Source organism: Pinus tabuliformis, chromosome 3_2, assembly GCF_031772625.1.
Source record: "Pinus tabuliformis cultivar Carrire ecotype Pingquan chromosome 3_2, CPIR1, whole genome shotgun sequence".
In the NCBI taxonomy this organism is placed as follows: Eukaryota; Viridiplantae; Streptophyta; class Pinopsida; order Pinales; family Pinaceae; genus Pinus; species Pinus tabuliformis.
In genome coordinates this window covers 628,563,362-628,584,451 of record NC_142302.1, presented here as the reverse complement: position 1 = coordinate 628,584,451, position 21,090 = coordinate 628,563,362, and the positions used below count along the sequence as shown (strand labels likewise).

At 40.7% G+C, this 21,090-nt stretch overlaps 1 protein-coding gene across 1 annotated transcript in view; it reads right to left on the bottom strand.

Moving 5' to 3' along the window:
• Nucleotides 1–1,964: 1,964 nt before the first annotated feature.
• Nucleotides 1,965–21,090, bottom strand: part of LOC149182196 (polyphosphatidylinositol phosphatase) — a 170,515-nt gene continuing 151,389 nt past the window's right edge. Inside the window, exon 7 of the mRNA XM_089416799.1 lies at nucleotides 1,965–2,291. Coding sequence (XP_089272925.1) covers nucleotides 2,160–2,291 — 132 coding nt within the window. The 3' untranslated portion in view covers nucleotides 1,965–2,159. The remainder of the gene's footprint in view (nucleotides 2,292–21,090) is intronic.

Genomic DNA, 21,090 nt, shown 5'->3' with positions numbered 1-21,090 from the left:
TTTACATGGCTTAATAGACATACTAAAATCATTTTTATAATGGCCACACAGGGCTACAGAATTTGGAATTACAACTTTGACAAAACTGCTGAAAGACGATGATGGTAATATCTGGATGTTCGGCTGCTTGATCGTGATGGAAAGCTATGAAAAATTTGATGGCACTATTGGGTAGTTGACACAGAGTGGTCAACAAAGACCAAGCTTTATAAAATTGGTGTTGCAACTGTGGAATGCATGCTTTGCGAGAGGCATGGAAGGATTGAGCATGTCTTTTGGAGATGCCTATCTACCAAGACATTTTAGGCCTGGTTTTAGGATGAATTTTTTTGAGGCTACACTTGCGTGTTAATGATCACTACTGGGAGATACTTGGACGATTATGGACAGCTGAAAATCCTTGTAACATGCATTTGATTGTCCCCTACTGACTGTCTGTTGAAATATCGTTGTCTGATTACTTTTCATGAGGAACTGTCCCCTCTTAACCCAGGAGAATTGAAGCTTTAAAGAAGGAATTGGCTTTGCTTGTTTTTTCCGTAAAGATGTTGATTACCTTCTTGTTGATGCATAGCCTCATATGCTAGCACTTTTGGCCTTTATAGGATGGGATTTTCCTTCTAATCCTATTGTTAGGATGGTTGAAAATCTCTTTGTTCTATGACATAATATATGATGCATTTTCCAAAAGAAAAAGATTAATTATGTCCTAAGATGTCAAAGTGATTTAGTCCAGACTTAATAATTCAAAATTATGTTAACCTGGGCATGGGAAACCTCCTATTTAATCTGTCACATTTGAAATCCCAAAATAGGTTGTAGGAGATCAACATGGGGTTATCTTCGGTGAATGAATGGTTCTCTCTTAGCTGCAACTATGCAGATTCAGGCCTCCCTGCCAAAAAGGACCTAACATGCAGCCCAGTTACAACTAAAATCCTGTCTACAGAAACTATAGCAACAGAAGCAGCTATACTTCTACCTCCATACAAATTTCATCTTATTTCCATGTTTCACACTAGTGCTTTGCAAGAAATAAACAGTACCCTAGTGAAAATAAAAGGGATCCACGGGGCATCAAATTTTCTATTGAGTCACAAAACACAAGGTAATGCTTCGGCTTTCCATGGAATATGTCTGCAGAGCAAAAGAAAAATACTTATCCCGTCTTCCCTTTGGTTCAGATCATGTCTCCACCCTGCATGGCATATGTGACACCAAGAGAAAAATCAGTTTTCATACTGGAGCCTAGACTGAGTCAGAGTTGCTTAATCCATAATATAATTTATATTATACCCCTTCTGAACATTAAGGCCTGACCAACAGTTTAGAGAATTAAGCAGCCAGATTGAAGAAGCTCCCTATGTATTTCAGGGCTCACGTTTTAAGATTTCACATACCTATAAAGTTATAGATCCTCAGGCCACTGTATTTGTTTGAATGAGGATCGTAGTGGAGAAACATCAGCATTTGATATACTTCTATCTGAATAGGAATGTGGTATATCCGAATTGCATTTGACATTGTATTAATTGGAACAAAAAGATGCTAAAAAGATGTAATTGAGGAAGATACAAGAAAACATCAGAATAATACATTACATACCTTCCCACTTCAAAAGAAGGAATACATTTGCTGCACTGAATAAACACCTAAACATATAATTTGCAGAATTTTTTCACAATAGATGAGCCTACAATTTGCCAGCATCAAACCACCTTCCACTTTTTCCTTTGTCACTTGCAGCCAAGATTTGCGAGGCTCTTAAATCTAATATCCTTTAACAAGTTATTACTGCATGCTATAATAGTTTCATACTGAACCCTGCTTATTTGCTTGTCATATTGCAATATCAGTGTATTTTCTCCTTTAGTGATATGCCTGGTGTGTAATGGGCTTTCTTGAAATATCACAACTATACATAAGCACTAGTATCATTCATGCGAAGAAGATTGCCAATCCTCTCGAAAAAATATCTTACTGATTTTCCAAAACATGGATGAGAAATTAATATACTAACAAATTCTAGACTTCGATTTAACATTGAAAAGATTCTTAAACCTCTCAATTTCCAAATCTTTTGTTTCTGATCTGATTAAGTCCATCTACATGGTTACACAATTAATAAGAGGTTTCAAGGCAAGATAAATGTAAGCTTCTTAGAAATCATACTTCACCCTTCCACTCTTTAAAATTAAGCACATCATGTCCGAGAAATCAATAGGATGGGAGTTGAAGAAGTTCCAAGCTTCCAGCATAAGCCGTTTCCTTGATCCTTTGAAATGAATAACCTGACAACAATAATCAATAATTAAATTCTCAACTATCCTAATAAAACTTGACCAAGAATTCAAATAATAAACAATCCAAATTCTGAGAGATATAGGGCATCTGTCATATCAAAATCTAAAACAGGAAATGAATTATGAAATTTCTGTCAACAAGCAAGTAGTGAAAAGATCAGTGATAAAAGAAGAGAAGTTACCCTGAAAAAAAAGATATCTCAGGGAAAAATATTGATTCTAAACAGAGTAGAAATAGGAATAAAAATCTGCATGAGATTAAAAGCTAAGGTAGCATCATTTGGTTGCAGAGAGAAGGTTTTATATAGAGAAAGCACAATCATTGCTAAGATTAATTTCTTGCTGCCAGGTTTTAATATCTAAATAGCCAGAGTGTAATTTTTTTATTGTACCTGAAATGTGGGTACGATGGACTCCAATTCAATTGGATTTAAGCCTTCAGAATCTCAGATTGGACATGTTACCCCCTCATATTGACATGACTAGTAAATGCATATTTCAAGGGTAACTTGCAAGGACACTAAGGAACTCTGTACACACACTCTTATTCTTTTCTTGAGGATGGTACCTCTTGGATGGTGAGCATAACGATTCTCCTTGATGATGATACAAGTTACCTTGGTTGATGGGATGATTCTAACCTTCAAAAGGTTGGGATATTGGTGGAGATTGCTTTAGTGCTGCATAATTTTTTCATAGTGATCACCTAGTCACTTTCCCTTTGTGGTGCATGGTTAGATCATGATTTCCCTCTAGTTTGGTGATGTACATGTCATTTCCATAATTTCACCTAGGCAACTTGTTTGCTTCAAGCATATTATCACTTTTGCTTAAGTGAAATTCAATTCATACATACTTTTTCACAACACTTCACCATTGTGATTATGTAGGTTGTGTATCACATCACATTCTTACCTTCTGCCTAGGTAAAAGACATTTCCACACATATATTCCACTTCACTCCATCTCCTAGAAGGCACATGGTAATTTTTAACTACAATTCCCTAAGTTCTAAACCATATTAACACTTAAAATATCATATTTACACTTTTTCATTGCAAACACACCTAACTGATTCAGGATATCTTGATTTAAATCATAAACTTTAGGTTGAGTGCCTAACTTTTGGCCTATTATTACTTTATTGTTCTAATTCTTCATTGAGGCATTTTCCTTAATTTTCACTTTCTAATTGTTCATTAGGAGTTGTAACTTAAAGTCCATGCATTGTGTTGATGTTCTTGGTAGCTTCAAAACGTCTTCTACATGAGCTCAGTGCCTTCGCATGTAGGAGATGGTTGATTGCCTCTTTAGGCACTTGTTTGGTGGAGTAAGTTGATCTATGACTTCTTTCCTTAGTCTAACTTAGGAAAAGTACAATAAGTAAAGTCAATTAATTATTGGGGACTATTAAGCTAGAGTACTAACATGAATAATAATATTATTTACATGACTTAGATATGATCTCAACCATTGATCACAAGTGAGGCGAGATCTAATCTCAACAGTCAATCACTTAGAAGATTAGGGTTAGGGATTTGACTAAATGAAATTATAAAATAAGCCTAACGGAGAGGTGAAAACACACAAGTGGAGGAAGTGGTTTTCTCTAGACCGAGAAGCTCAACTAGATTGAAGAGAACGAAGGATGAGTGCAACGAAATTTTGGGAGTATTTCCAGGAGGTCGAGTTTAGGAAATAGAGAGATTGAGTAGCTGAAGTGTTAATTTTAGATAACAATGGTATGTTCTATGCTTTAGAGCAATTTAATTCAATTTTTCCTATTAGCCCAATATCAATTTCCAAATTAGCAATCACATTAACATTGATAGTAAATGTTGATAGAACATAAACAATAAGTAGAAGACAATCCAAGACAAGAGGACACAATATTGGCGGATGCCGAGAAAAAACCCCAATGTGGGGAAAACCCTTTGATCAAATCTTCTTATTATTCTTCAAAAGTTCAACAGAGAGAGAGTACATCATAAGAAATTTACTTGCCCAATCACCAACAAAACAGTCCAGCCAAACAATAGTCAACAGGATGCCCTAACCAGAAAGTCAACGCTGGTCAAACCATCAAAAAATCTCCTCCAAATGAGCTCAGTCAAACCTAGTCAACTCGGCCTCCAAAGTCAATCAAAATCAACCCAAAACAGTCCTACAAATTTGGGTCAACACAAAGTCAACATTGTGGTCAAAAGTTTTGTGGTCAACGCAGGTCAACCTGCTCCAATTGCCTCGGTTTTTGTGCCAAGAGATGCGGCCTCAAAAGATCAGAATAACTACCTGAAAACCACAGTCAAAGTAGATGAGTTGACCCTCAGTCAACGCTAGTCAATGCCCTTGCAAATAGCCCAAAAACAGTCCTACAATTTCTGCCTGAAATTTTCGGTCAACCCAAGTCAACGTGAGAAGAGAGAAGAGTTTCTCCTTTGCTGTATGAACCAATGAGGAGAGGAGAGAGAAAGATGTGTTGAGTGATGATCCAAATGAGGAGAATGTCTCTCTTATTTATACAATTCGATGAGGGGTGGAGACACATCTATTGGGGCATCATGAGCCTACATTAGACTTCTGGCTGACCTTGACAATTTGCACGTGTGAGAATTAAATTCAAAATCTCACTTCTGCTCATCTAAACAAGATGATCTTTAGATCAATATTGCACCTCTTGGAAAGAGGAATCCAATAGAAATATCATCTCCATCATATGAGTTGTCCAAGGTGGAGTTTGGCCCTAGTTGCCAATTTTAACACTCCCTCTCAACTAGGGAGAAATCCACCTGCCAAATCATCTGTCAATTTGTACCATCTCTGTCATCCCTGCTCTGCTCTGTTGAACCATGAAGAAATGATCGAGAGTGAGTCACAAGACCTTGCCACTCTCCACTAACCCGAAGTCAGTCTCAATTGATCCCGAATCAATATCAAACATCCTATCATAGGGAGTACGATAGTACACAATGCGTACATCGGTAGTGCTATGGTCCCTATCCTCATTTCCCAATTCATTGGCTAAATGAGAGGTACTTCCCATGAGTCTCGGACTGCATGGGTAGGATGTATTGGCAAGAGAAGGTGAACCACTCATCCTGCTCATATGCCATAGGAGAAGGTGAACCACTCATCCTATGCATATATCAACAATCATGGGATATCATAAGGGAAGGTGAACCACTCACCCTGTACACAGCGCACCACTAGGGGAAGGTGAACCATTCACCCTATGGTCGCTCATAGCTCCAAGAAGTACCCCAAGCCCCCCTGAGCTCCCAGAGCTCAATATCCAACTCAAACGAGACCCTCATAAGAGGGTCTTTCCATGACTCCAAGTCTCTCACGGAAGCTTAAGAATTTGACCTTCCCCAAGGGCTTTGTAAGAATATTTGTGACATATTCATCAGTCCCAATGTGATGGAGCCTTATTGCTTGGAGCGGTCATGGAACACAAGATTCTCAGAAAGACGAATCCCACTTTGGTTGTCGCAATAGGTCACGGTGTGTAAAAATTGGCAACTAGGGTCAAACTCCATGTGGGTCATCTTATTAATGAGATCTGATATTTTTCTTAGATCCCTCTCATCAAGAGGTGTAGGATTGATCTAAAGATCATCCGATTCTGATAAGTTTTCATGGAGATATGAATTTATTTGTGTTATGGGACAATTCGTCAATGTCGGCCAGCAATCAAATAAAACCCACTTGTGCTCAACATTTTAGTATAAATAGAGGTGGCCTTCAAGTCATTTCAACACACTTGGGATCTCTTCCTTTCTACTCGTCTTTAGGTTTTAGTAGGAGGAGAGATCCTAAGGGATAACGCTGCCCTAATCTAGAGGGAAAAAGCCGGAACTGTTGGGAACTGCCGGAACTGCCGGGAATTGCCAGAACTTTGGAAACTAGCCAGAACTGCCGGGAAAAGCCGAAACTGCCGAGAATAGCCAGAATTGCCAGAACTGCCGTGAACTACCAGAATTGCTGGGAATAGGCAGAATTGTCAGAATTGTCGAAACTGCCGGGAATAGCCGGAACTGCTGGAACTGCCGGGAAAATCCGGAACTACCGGAATTGCCAAACTGCCGGAACTGCCGAGAATAGCCGGAACTGCCAAGAAAAGCCAGAACTGCCAAAACTATCAGGAATAGCCGGAACTGCCGGGAATAGCTGGAATTGCCGGAACTGTTGGGAAAAGCCAGAACTGCTGGAACTGCCGGGAAAAGCTGGAACTATCGGGAATAGCCGGAATTTCCGAAATTGTCAGAATTGCCGGAACTGTCGAGAACTGTCGGAACTGCTGGAATAGGAATTGTCGAAATTGTCAAAAATGTTGAGAACTGTCAGAACTGTCGGGAACATTCGAAATTTCCGGAACTACCGGAACTGTTGGGCCGGGAACAGCCGGAATTGTCGAAACTATCGGAACTGTCCGAAACTGCCGGAACAACCAGAGCATCTGTCTCCGAAGGAGAGCAGCATGCGAGGGACAGCTAACTAACATTGGAACAGTTGTATGGTACTTAGCAGCAAATACACCAACTATGTTATAGCTAGCATGCAAAGGACAGCTAGCATGCAACAGCAGGCATTCTAAGGACAACAAGCATGCAAGATGCAGCCAACACATAGGTCAATATGGCAACATGGTGCAACAATGGCACATAATGCAATATAGTGATGGGGACAGTCATGATTAATGAAGCGTGATGAGATGTAGCATAGTGATGATGGGTGTAGCATGGTGCAGCGCGGTGAGGTACACCATGATGACGAAATGCAGCACAATGATAGGTGAAGAAGTCACCTTGGAGAATCAGTTGAAGCAGCATGTCTTCAACTGATCTCATGTATCATCTTCTTAGAGATGATCTATGCTCTTATCTAGATAAGTCAAAGTGTTGACCTCTGTTGTAAACGTACTATCTCTCTCTCTCTCTCTGTTGAACTATTGAAGAACATATAAGAGAATTGATCAAGGGTTCCCCACATCAGGGTTTGTCCCTAGCTAGCGCCACATCTTGTGTCCTCTTGTCTTGGCTTGTCTTCTGTGATTTATGTTTATGTTCTATCTGCAGTTTACTTTAATGCTGATGTGATTGCTAATCTGGAAAAGATATTGAGCTAACTGTGAAAATTGAAATAAATTGCTCTAAGCATAGAACATACCTAAAATTAACATGGGATCAGAGCCGAGGTGAAGACAATGCCCAAGCAAGAGTGAAAGAGCAATCACCGAAGACAGTTGGGAAAGGACAAAAGGATCAGTGGATTCCTCATCCCTCTTTAAATTCATCGAGGGTGAAGTCGAAGCAGAGAATATTATCAGAATGGCGCAGCGGAAGTTTCTGATGGCCTACCTAAAGATCACTTCATTGGGAAGTCCGGATCTAAGGGTAGAAGGAAAGGCAGATGCCTTGGTTGCAATAAGTTCAACCATTATGCGAAGGAGTGTCTGAATGGCAGAGACACATCTCTTGATGAAGATAACAATCATTCCAGGGACATCTCCAATGATCAAAGTAATGACAGGTTATGCAGGTCATCAAGGAAATGGCCGACTCTTCAAAGAAAGCAAGGAACCCCAGGTATGAAGAATCAAATGTTGTTTTTGATAAGATAAAGAAGTGTTATCTTGTATTGGCCCTCTCCTTCAGATTCTTTGGGAATCTGGCTTATTGATTGTAGTTCTTCAAGGCACTTCATTGAATAGTCGGGTGCACTCTCTAATTTGGTAGAGATGGAAACAATCATGGGATTATACTTGGAGCCGATGCCACCTATCCCGGAAAGGGTGTAGGGAATGTTATCCCTCAATTGAATGAGGGTAACTCAATTCATTTACAGAATCTCTTTTATGTACCTGATTGCAAGAAGAACCTGGTGTCCATTTTGGCAATGGAAGTCAGAGTTTACAGAGTGGCACTCATCGATGGAAAGGAACGTGTTTGAAAATAAAATTTTCAAAGATGTTTTTGAGTTCAGGTTTGTATCAAGTTGCAGGAAGTCCATTGGGGACCATGTCCATTGACACATAGCACTGGAGGTCTGTGAGTCAGATGGTGACAGGGATGCCTGAATTCAAAAAGAGCATGAAAGTACATGTCTGAGATGTACCAAAGGAAAATCTTACAAGGGGCCATTCCCCTCATGTAGCAGGTCCACAGGTTTGGAACAACCCGAGGGGTTTGAGATTCATGATCAGGAATCTCACATATGCAGGTGGAAGAAAGCCCTTTATAGCTTGAAGCAAAATTCCCCGAGCGTAGTATGAGAGGATTGATAGCTGTCAGATGAAGCTGAGATTCACTAAGAGTGAAGCTGAGATTCACTAAGAGTGAAACCGATCCAAACCATTGTTTGAAGGTTGTGGATGATAGACCTCTCATACCAGCACCTTCTGAGGATGACCTATTTCAAACAGGTGCAGACCCTCTCACTTGCAAAAGTAAGAGGGAGTTGGATTCCGGATGTGAAATGGTAAACTGCAAGCCCGTGACTACCTCGAGGATCTTCACTTTCAAAAGTTATATGGTGATGATGTCGGACCAAATTTGGGAAATGCCTCTAAGTTCCATAAACCCATTTGCATTGATGTTCTTGGTGAACTTCCGTCCAGATATATGTTTTGCAATTAGCATGGTGAGCTCATATTTGGTTGAGCCTCACTAGATTGGTGCTAAGAATCTTCTGAGATATCTTCGGGGCACAATCTCTCATGGATTGAGATACACTGCCGGAAATATGAAGTTGCATGATTATTCGAATGTTGACTAGGCAGGCAATGTGGAGGATCACTAGAGCACTTTTCAGCACTGGTTCTCTTTGGGTTCTGCTTTGATATCATGGATAAGCAGGAAGCAGATGTCAGTTGCTATAAGCACCACTGAGACCGAATACATTACTACGAGTATGATCTCGTATGAAGATGCCTAGTTGTGGAAGCTCTTCAGTGAGTTGTTTGTACACATGATGAATACCACTGTGATTCTCTGTGACAACCAGAGGGGGGGTTCGATTATTGAGGAATCTCGTATTCGATAATTACTCCAGCAGATAGACATCAGATACTGTCTTATCTGGGATATGGTAAGTCAATGAGCAAAGAGGCTCCACCGCATTGAGACTGATGTACAGGTCACAGACATTTTGTCAAAAGCCCCGGGGAAAAGTCAAATCTATGACCTTCCCGAACAACTTGGAGTTGTTGAGAGACCTTCTTATAAGGGTCCTACATGTTGCATGCATTGAGCTTTGGGATCTCTAGGGGCTTGGGGTACTTACTAGAGCAACATACAACCACAAGGCAACTCACCCTCCCCTGGTGGTGTGCTATGTACAGGATGACAAGTTCAACCGTCCCCTGTGATACCCTGTGGCGATTGTAGAACAGGATGATTAGTTCTCCTATGGGCCAGGATGATTAGTTCTCCCGTGGCAACAGTGAAACAGGATGATTAGTTCTCCTGTGGGCCGAGATGATTAGTTCTCACGTGGCAACTATGAAATAGGATGATTAGTTCTCCTGTGGGCCGGGATGATTAGTTCCCCCATGGTGACTTTAGAGCAGGATAATTCAGTCTCCTGTGGACAGGATGATTAGTTCTCCTGTCAAGGCATCCTACCCATGCAGTTTGGGACTCATGGGAAGTACCTCTCATCTGATCAATGAGCAGGGAAATGGGGTTAGGGACCATAGTAGTACTATAGATGGACACATCGATGTATCTACCGTACTCCCTACGCTAGGATCCTCCATTGATCTGGGATCAATGAAACTAATCTGGGATCAGTATGAGTGGTTTGAGACACTCTCTTGTGATATTGATTTGGGATCAATGAAACTAACTTCGGGCCAGTAAGAGTGATGTGACAGACTCTCTTCAGATGAAACTGACTTCAGGTCAGTAGAGAATGGTATGAGACATTCTCGATCAATTCTTCTTCTTCATGGTTCAGCAGTGCAGGGCACTGATGGCAGAGATAGTACAGTCGGACATATGGATCAGCAGATGGAATTCTCCCTAGTTGAGAGTGAGTGTTAAAATTGGCAACTAGGGCCAAACCCCATGTGGGTCATCTTATTAATGGAAGCTAATATTTTTCTTGGATCCCTCTCATCGAGAGATATAGGATTGATCTAAAGATCATCCGATTCTGATAAGTATTCATGGAGATATGAATTTATTTGTGTTATGGGACAATTCGTCAAGGTCGGCCAGCAACCAAATAAACCCCACTTGTGCTCAACGTTTTAGTATAAATAGAGGTGGCCTTCAAGTCATTTCAACACACTTGGGATCTCTTCCTCTCTACTTGTCTTTGGGTTTTAGTAGGAGGAGAGATCCTAAGCGATAACACTGCCCTAATCTAGAGGGCAGAAGTCGTAACTGTCTGAACTACCGGGAACTGTCGGAACTGCCGAAACTGCCGGCAATTGCCGAAACTAGCCAGAACTGCCGGGAAAAGCCGAAACTGCCAGAACTGTTGGGAATAGCCGGAATTGTCGAAGCTGCCAGGAATTGCAGGAACTACCTGGAATAGTCGGAATTGCCGGAATTGTTGGAACTATCGAGAATAGCCGGAAACTGCAGGGAACAACCGGAACTGCCGGGAACAGCCGGAACTATCGGGAAAGCCGGAACTGTCAGGAAAGCCGGAACTGCCGAGAAAAGCTGGAACTGTCAGAATTGCCGAAACTATCGGGAACTGTTGGAACTGCCAGGAATAGCCGAAATTCCTGGAACTGCCAGAACTGTCGGGAATAGCTGCAACTATCAAGAAAAGCCGAAACTGCAGGAACTGTCGGGAATAGCCGAAACTAACGGAACTATCGAAACTACTGAGAATTGTCGGGAATAGCCAGAATTGCCGAGAAAAGTTGGAACTGCTGGAACTGCCGGGAATAACCGCAATTGCTAGAACTGTCGAAACTGTTGGGAACGGCCGGAACTGCCGAAACTGTCGGGAATAGCCAGAATTGCCGAGAACAGCCGGAATTGCCGAAACTGCCGAAACTGTCGGGCCCAAAACAGCTGGAACTGCCGGAACTATCGAGAACTACCGAAATAGCCAGAGCATCTGTCTCCAAAGGAGCGCAGCATGCAAGGGACAGCTAACTAACATTGGAACAGTTGTATGGTACTTAGTAGCGAATACACCAAGCATGCTATGTTACAGCTAGCATGCAAGGGACAGCTAGCATGCAACAGCAGGCATGCTAAAGACAACAAGCAAGCAAGGTGCAGCCAACACATAGGTCAGTATGGCAACATGGTGCAACAATGGCACATAATGCAATATAGTGATGGGTACAGTCATGATTAATGAAGCGTGATGAGATGCAGCATAGTGATGATGGGTGCAGCACAATGAGGCGCAGTATGATGACGAAATGCAGCACAACGATAGGTGAAGGAGTCACCTTGGAGAATCAGTTGAAGTAGCATGTCTTCAACTGATCTCATGTATCATCTTCTTAGAGATGACCTATGCTCTTATCTAGATAAGTCAAAGTGTTGACTTCTGTTGTAAACGTACTATCTCTCTCTCTCTGCTGAACTATTGAAGAACATATAAGAAGAATTGATCAAGGGTTTCCCCACATTTTTGTCCTTGGCTAGCACCACATCTTGTGTCCTCTTGTCTTGGCTTGTCTTCTGCGATTTATGTTTATGTTCTATCTGCAATTTACTTTAATGCTGATGTGATTGCTAATCTGGAAAAGATATTGAGCTAACTGTGAAAATTGAAATAAATTGCTCTTAGCATAGAACATACCTAAAATTAACACAGTGGTATCCAGCACATGCCCAAACAGCTCACTAAAGAGCTTCCTCAACCAAACAGCTTCACAAGAGGCCATACTTGCAGCAATGTATTCGGCCTCGGTGGTGCTCAAAGCAACCGATTTTTGCTTCCTGCTCATCCAGGATATCGAAGAAGAACCTAGTGAGAAGCAACATCCCGATGTGCTCTTACGATCCACCACACTGCCAGCCCAGTCAGCATCAGAATAACCATGGAGCCTCAAATTCCCGGCAGTGTATCTCAGTCCATAGGTGATTGTGCCCCGGAGATATCTCAAGAGATTCTTGGCAGCAATCCAATGTATGTGATGAGGCTTGACCATAAATTGACTCAATGTATTCACTGCAAAGCATATGTCTAGACAGGAGTTCACCAAAAACATCAGGGCCTCCACGAGTTGACGATACTTAGAAAGATTTCCCAAATCGGGCCCAGCAGTACTTCCGCATAGCTTCTTGAAGTTGAGTTCAATCAGAGTAGTCACAGACTTAGAATCCACCATCCCAAATCTTTCAAGTAGCTTCACAATGTGGCTTCCTTGAGAAAGAAAAATCTCACCTGGCTTTTGCCAGACCTCCAAGCCTAGGAAGTAGTGCATCAATCCTAGGTCCTTCATCTCGAATTCGGAAGCCAACTCCCTCTTGCATTGATAAATGAGAGGGTCTGCACCTGTCAGAAAGAGATCGTCCACATAAAGTACCAAGATGAGAGGTCTATCATTTTCAACCTTGAAGTAAAGGTTCGAATCAGCTTCACTTCTTGTAAAACCCAGCTTCATCAGATAGTTGTCGATCCTCTCATACCAAGCCTGGGGAGCTTGCTTCAACCCATAGAGGGCTTTCTTCAACCTGCATACATGTGTCTCTCGATCTTGAACTTCGAACCCCATAGGTTGCTCCACATAGACTTCCTCCTTAAGTGAGCCATGCAAGAAGGCGGTCTTGACATCCATTTGATGTAAATTCCATCCTTGAGAGGCAGCAAGGGCAATGATCGAACGAATGGTGGTATATCGGGCAATTGGTGCAAATATCTCATCATAGTCCACACCTTCCTTTTGAGAGGAGCCTCGAGCAACAAACCTAGCCTTGAACTTTCAGCACTTCCATCAGCTCCATGCATGATCTTGTAGAGCCATTTCGAGGTGACAACAAATTTGTCCTTAGGTCTAGGGACCACAACCCAGACATCATTCTTCATAATCAACTCATACTCTTCGTTCATAGGATCCTTCCAAACTTGGTGCTTCACGGCTTCTTCAAATGTGTAGGGCTCAGTTTGAACAATGGTGCTCATGGCAGCTAAGTACCCTTGGTACCTATTCGGCTTCTTACTTTCACGAAATGTCCCCCTTGGTGCAATATGTCTCTCGGCATATTCGAGAGTGTCCCCTGAGCCATGAGGGTCTCCGTTTTTAGGAGGGCTCATGGGGAGGTGGATCAATGGGATCAATCGGTCATTCAGCATCGGGCATCAGCTCGTCCTTCGGTTCTTCCTACTTTCCTATATCTTCTTCTTTGTCCTTCCTTGGAATAGGAAGGTCTCTAACCTTCCCAAGGGCCGCATCTTTATCGAAGGTGACATCATGACTTATTTTCATTTCTCTTTGACCATGCACATAGATTCTATATGCCTTTGAAGTTTCATTGTAGCCCACAAATGTTCCTTTCTTCCCAGATGCATCCAATTTGTTTCTCTTTTCTTTCGGCACATGAAAATACATAGGGCTACCAAAAATTCTAAAATGAGAAACATCAAGTTTCTTAGCGGTGAAAACTTCTTCGGGAGTTTTAGAGTCCAATGCTAGATGAGGGCATCTATTTTGAAAATACACGACAGTGTTGGCAGCTACTCCCCATAAGAACTTCAGAAGGACTTGATCATGAAGCATGGCACGGATGGCTTCTATAATGGAACGATTCTTCCTTTCAGCAACTCCATTTCACTCGGGAGTATATGTGGTACTAGTCTCCCTCTCAATGTCATCTTCTATACAATAGTCATTGAACTCATTTGATTCATATTCAGTTCCATTATCGGTCCTCAATATTTTGATCTTCTTCCTTGTTTGATTTTCAACCAAGGCTTTGAAAGAGCGGAACCATTTGAACACTTCGTCCTTCTTCTTTAAGAAATAAATCCAAGTTTTGCGAGAGAAGTCATCCACAAAAATAGCATAATACAAATATCCTCCCAAAGATGTCACGGGAAACATACCAGATAGATCAGAATGAACCAATTGCAAAATGTCAGTAGTCTTACTATCACTTGAGGGGAATGGTCCCCTTGTATGTTTTCCTTCGGCACAACCCTGACAAACACCTTCATGTTCTACTTTAAATTTGGGCATACTTGTCACCATCTTCCTTGCATCGGGTAGAGCCTTATAATGAAGATGAGCAAACCTTCGGTGCCATAATTCGGATTGAAGAGATGTGTCACAAGACATAGCTCCCAGTGGACTTCCTCCAACTTGATATAGGTTGTCAACCCTGAATCCAAGAGTGAATGCTTCTTTGAAATTTCCTTTCGAAGCACATACCTTTCCATCAATGAATGCCACCTTGAATCCTTTATCCTCCATTACCGATCGGGTACATATAGTACTTTTTGTAGATGAATGGTGTTACCTTGATTCAATTGAAGAGTAACATTCCCAGTTCCTTTCACAAGATAGGTGGCATTGTCTCCAAGAATGATTTCCAAATTTGTATCCTTTTCTATCAAATTTGAAAGAGCCTCCTTATACCCAGTGAAGTGCCTTGAGGCACCACTATCAATCAACCAATTATCTAAGGTATTCGGAGGAGAGGTAGTAGAGAGGGAAGATATAAGATAAAATTCCTTTTGCTTGTTATCTAAAACATTAGATTCATCATACCTGGAGTTTCTTGATCTTTTGGGAGGCCGACCATTTCCATATTGAGTAGAGGGAGCATTCCTCTTTCCTTTGTTGTTGAACATGCCATTCCTTTGATTGTTGTTGCCTCTGAAATTGTTTTGGTTGTGTCATCATCATCCCAAGGTGTATTCCTTTTATTAGGACGCTCCCTAGCATAGTGGCCAAACCTGTAGCGTCTTCCCTTTCTTCCATCTTTGAATCCCTGTCTGTGAAAATTTGAGAATCCCACTTGAATCTACTACTGCAACAACTGATTAAACTTCTCCTATTTGTTAATTACTGAAACAAATTATTTATTGCTTCCTACAACAAATATCAAAGCTAATACAACTGCAGCCTTCATTTAATTAATTAATTTTCCCAAAACAAGAACAGAACAATAGAGAAAAATCCACACAAGTGACAGTATTTTTTGGACAAATGTCCTTGGAAAAAACCCAATGCAGGAAAACCGGTGCAGTCGCTCTGAGGGTTTTCTAGTATTAGTTGTAGTTTCTAAATACAACTCTGGATGCCCTTCCGACAATCCAGTTAGAGAGAAAATAAACTGGTAAAAAAACTTAGTGAGATTACTTACTCTACCAGGCAAATCCCGGTTGTTCCAGCAATGAAACCAACTGTCCCCGGCTATCTCTGCACTAGCCCTGCGTAGGCCTTGCGTCAACCTCAAAAGACTTTGTGTTAGCTCAACTAGGAAACGTTTACCCTCTAGAGCAGTTTCCAGCCCTCCTGGCTCAGAAATGTTAGCTCCCTCAGCAAACTCGGATTTCTGCGCTGAAGACTGCATAGCTTCTGCGTGAGCCCTCCTGGCTGAGCGTTAAGCTCTGCATGGGCCCTTCTAGCCTAACGTCAACCCATCTTGGGTCTGCGCTGCCTCCACCTAGTGTTTCTCTACCTCTTTGCTGTTGATCTGGGTCCTGGAGAAGATACTCCAACCCAACTATCCCTGCCCCTCACTACAAAAGCCCACTATCGAAAATCTCTCGGCAACTGCTCTGCTTCAAAAATCGATTCTCTGAACTCTCTCTCTCTCTGTTCTCCAATTGCCCATCAAGCCTTCTCTTATAATCCTCTCGTTGATCAATCAACAACCCAGATTAGATTCTAATCAATGGCTAGGATCATATTGACTTGATCGCTGCCTTCTTCTAGAAGTTACACCCACAGTTTAGATTAATACCCATTAATTATTTTAATTTCCTAAGTTTAGACTTAGGGTCCCACTAAATATAATTAATTATTTTAATAAAACTACCTCCAGGTGGAATTTCCCAAAACGATTATTGGGTACTGGAGAATGCATGTGTCTAAGCCTCAATGCAAATTTTGAGACTTAGAGAACATCTGATGCTACAAGAAATCAACATTGTCTTCCTTGACCTTGTTTCTTTGAACCAACATTGTTCTTCTTTTTAGCATGAGCGGAGAATGCAGTAGGATCATTCCTATTTGAAGGCATGTCTATCTCTATCATCCTTATCTCTTCTTCAGTCTAATTTCCTAAGTTTAGACTTAGGGTCCCACTAAAAATAATTAATTATTTTAATAAAACTATCTCCAGGTGGAATTTCCCAAAACGATTTTTGGGTATTGGAGAATGCATGTGTCTAAGCCTTAATGCAAATTTTGAGACTTAGAGAACATCTTATGCTACCAGAAATCAACACTGTCTTCCTTGACCTTGTTTCTTTGAACCAACATTGTTCTTCTTTTTAGCATGAGCAGAGAATGCAGTAGGATCATTCCTATTTGAAGGCATGTCTATCTCCATCATCCTTATCTCTTCTTGAGTACATATAGTCAACAATTCATCAAAATCTGGAATCCTATCATTGTTGAGGATAATAGTGTTGAACACATCCCATTCACGAGGGAGACCTCCAAGGGCAATGAGAGTGAGCTCCCTGTCAACAATAACTTCTCCAATGGATAGAAGATCATTTTTGATTTCGGTAATCCTCATGAAGTAGGATTGGATATCTTCTCCTCTTCCCTTCTTTATGTCCTTCAACTTGTTCTTGAGAAAGAGGACTTGGTTTGCATTGCTAGCTTTAAACATGCTAACCAACTTGTCATACATCTCCTTAGATGTGCCCAGATCGGAGATGTAAGCAACTAAATGCTTGTGAATAGAATCCCTGATGATCTTCTTAGCTTTGACCTCACCTTTCTTGTACTTTGTCTTAGTGGCAGCCAGTGCATTTGAAGGAGGTTCAGCAATCTTTCCCTGCACATAGTCCATAGCATCATGCTCTTCCAAAGTCAAGTCAAGAGACATCTTCCATGCATGATAATCAGACTTATCATTGAGCTTGTCATCAGATTTGAAGTAAGATGAGGAGGCCATTGAATCTTGTCTTTGTCCAACAAATCTTAGCAATTGTTTTTCTCACTCTAGCTTGGGCTTTGTCTTCACCTGAGCTCTGATACCATCTTAATTTTAGATAACAATGGTATGCTCTATGCTTTAGAGCAATTTACTTCAATTTTTCTTATTAGCCCAATATCAATTTCCAAATTAGCAATCACATTAACATTGACGGTAAATGCAGATAGAACATAAACAATAAGCAAAAGACAAGCCAACACAAGAGGACACAATATTGGTGGATGCTAAGGAAAAACCCCAATGTGGGGAAAACCCTTTGATCAAATCTTCTTATTATTCTTCAAAAGTTCAGCAGAGAGAGAGAGAGTACATCATACGAAATTTACTTACCCAATCACTATCAAAACAGTCCAGCGAAACAGCAATCAATAGGATGCCCTAACCAGAAAGTCAACGTTGGTCAAACCAGCAGAAAATCTCCTCCAAATGAGCTTGGTCAAACCCAATCAACATGGCCTCCAAAGTCAATCAAAATCAACCCAAAACAGCCCTGAAAATCCCGATCAACACAGAGTCAACACTGCGGTCAACGCAGGTCAACCTACTCCAATTGCCTCGATTTTTGTGCTAGAAGATGCAGCCTCAAAAGATCGGAATAACTGCTTGAAAACTGCAATCAAAGTATATGAGTTGACCCTCGGTCATCACTAGTCAACGCCCCTGAAAATAGCCCAAAACCAGTTCTACGATTTCTACCTAAAATTTTTGGTCAACCCAAGTCAACATGAGAAGAGAGAAGAGTTTTTCCTTTGTTGTACGAAACAATGAGAGGAGAGAGAAAGATGTGTTGAGAGATGATCCAAATGAGGAGAATGTCTCTCTTATTTATACAATTTGATGAGGGGTGGAGACACATCTATTGGGAGGATCATAGTAATCATTGTTATGAAAAAGACTTAAGTAATCATTGTTATGAAAAGGACTTAAGTAATCCTACAGTAATACTCTGTTTCGAGATGCAACAACAGTGAAGATCTCGGTGGTGCAAACATAGTGATGATCTGGGAAAAAGTGCAGTGATGATGACAATCACAGCAATGCAAGAAGAGGATTGGTGTCTTGGTCTTGGAGTGGCTTAGGAAGTCAAGGGTCGTGGTCTTGGTGTTCATCAATAAGAATCTCTATAAGAAGAATTTTGTGCGGGTTTTCCTCTCCAAGAGGGAGAGGTTTTGGCCCTAGCAGAATGCCATATCTTGTGCTCTTGTCTCTTTGCTCTGATAGCTATTTGTTGAAGTAAGAAATACACACACTAATGATAATAAGCAAAGATTGTGCTAATAATCTAAAGACTAAATGCCTCTCAAATAGTTATCATGACAAGAAGAATCTCATTAATTCAATCTGCCCTAGATTCTTCAACATGGAATCAGAGCTATGGTTACAGTCGGACGAAGGGCAGAAAAGAGACATTCAAGGATCAAATTTCTAGCAGGGAATCAAAGCAAAGCTGAAAGGATGTCAAGATCTACATTGCAGAATCAAACCCTAATCTTGATCAAACCCTAGATCAAAGAGCAGTCTACAACAACAAGAGCTTTTGTCTCCATTGTCATCATCAAAAGGCCATCAAGACACTCATCAAGTTGTCCACAAAGCAAGATAGCTCGAAGGACCTCAAAACGAAGATCACATCAGCTTGAAGAAAGTTGAAACCCTAGCAGCAATCCTGATCTATACTACGAAAGAAGAACATCTGATGAAGCAGCAAATCATCTATTGATGAAAGGCTTTCTCATTTGAAAAAGGATCATCCAAGAAGAAGTCCTCATACATCTTCTTCATCAACATGATCAAAGTGAAGATTTTGTTTTCACAAGTCAAGTATCTTTTTATAATCAAGTTAGGTTAAATGACTTCATGTCTACAAGGAGATCTATGAATCGATTGGGTCATCGAAATTCCTTGCATAAGAAAGGAGGATAGATACAATCCCCGAAAGAGAAGTCATTGATGTCTATGCAAAAGGTCTATGAAGGCCAAGCATTGTTTGAATGCATCAAGAAGACTCATAGGATTCGTATGAAATCACATAAAGGTTCTTGCATGGAAAAAGGAGGGTTGTAATTATCCTCATAGTTAAGAGAAGTCAATGAACATAGCAAGGTCTCCTTTGAATTCTTGGAAGGTAACTCTTAAGGTTCTCTCGTCCCTATGTAGCAAGAAAGGAGACATAAAAGAGATATGTGAAATACTAGAAGAAATACCCTCTTAAATGAAGTAAAGAAGATCATATCACTTAGACCTGATTGAAGGTATCAAAGAATGAAGGAATATCTTCATGAGATCTCAATTGAGAGATCTAGGAAAGATGATAAGAAGGTAGTCATCATTGATAAGCAAGGTAACTAATGCCGGTGAACATGAAGGTTACCTCATTCGGCAATTTGTGGTCTCCATGCTAGATAGAGAAAGACAAGTTGCAGACAAAAGTATTAAAGGTTATAGAAATCAATCATGTGCAAAAAGGAAAGAAAGATTTGGTCCTCAATCAAGACAAAATAGTATAAGGTTCAATGCTATATGGAAAGAAGCTCATATCACTAGAAAGACGAAGGAAGTTGAAGAAAAGGGCCAAGGAAAGAGGGAGTAACAAATCTTCGCTATGAGTGAGATGGTATTCCTCACAAAAAGGGTCATATCATAAGATCCCAAATATTTAGATATGATCATGATAAGATGCATCATGGCATCATAAAAGCAGTGGAAGCAAGAGCTCGTGGGAATCATGAAGAACAAAATCCACGACAGTCAAACATTAAAGAATATAGCAGGAACCTCATTGGACATTGAAGGAAAGGAAGAAGTCATTCAGAACAGGTCTCATCATACATCAAGTCAAAAAGGAAATATTTCCCAATGAGGATATGTAAGATCCTCAAGATACTCGATGGATTCCTTATCGGAGGATTCACTAATCTAGAAGAGGAAGCAAATGTTTCACGAAGAACTCCAACCTATGGAATTCATGGATGATGTTATGATGACATAAGAAAAGAAGCAGATTAAGGGATTGAAGACACTTCAATCAAGGAAGTTGTTGGAAGAAGCCTAGATGACCTAAAGGTAAAATGAGGTATGTATGCCTATATTTTTATAATGTCATGTCGTATGGTTGCAGCTAACATGGATCATTACTTCTATCTTAAGAAGCATGATCAAGAGAAAAAGGATCTCCTCCTCTAAAAGGATGCAGGAAGGCATAAAGTCACACTAAGATGAAATCAACATAATATGTCCTCATATGGAGTATGAGGTGGTTGACTACAATTAAGAAACTCTGATTGAAAGCTCTTGGGAAAGGAATGTGTGAGGAAGGAAGAGATCATGAGATATGCAAGCATGATGAAGGCAATCAACATCCAAAGGACCAAGAAGATTTGACTAAGAAATCTCCTAGACAAATATGAAGACTCCGATGAACGTCTGGGAAAGATGGAGACCCTTGACAATGGATATCTTTGGAGATATGTCAACATGTCTGAAGGATGTTGATACCTACATGAATATGTCATGATGAAGAGCCATCTTGAAAGGTACATTTGATTTATTGTTATGTTTTGAGTTCTTGAAGTAATATCTGGATGAGTTCATGCAGGGCTACTGGAACAAGAATTGTAAGTACAAGTACAACCTGCATTCATGTGGTGGATGGAAATTCCTCAAAGTAACATGATGAGGAAGAAGTA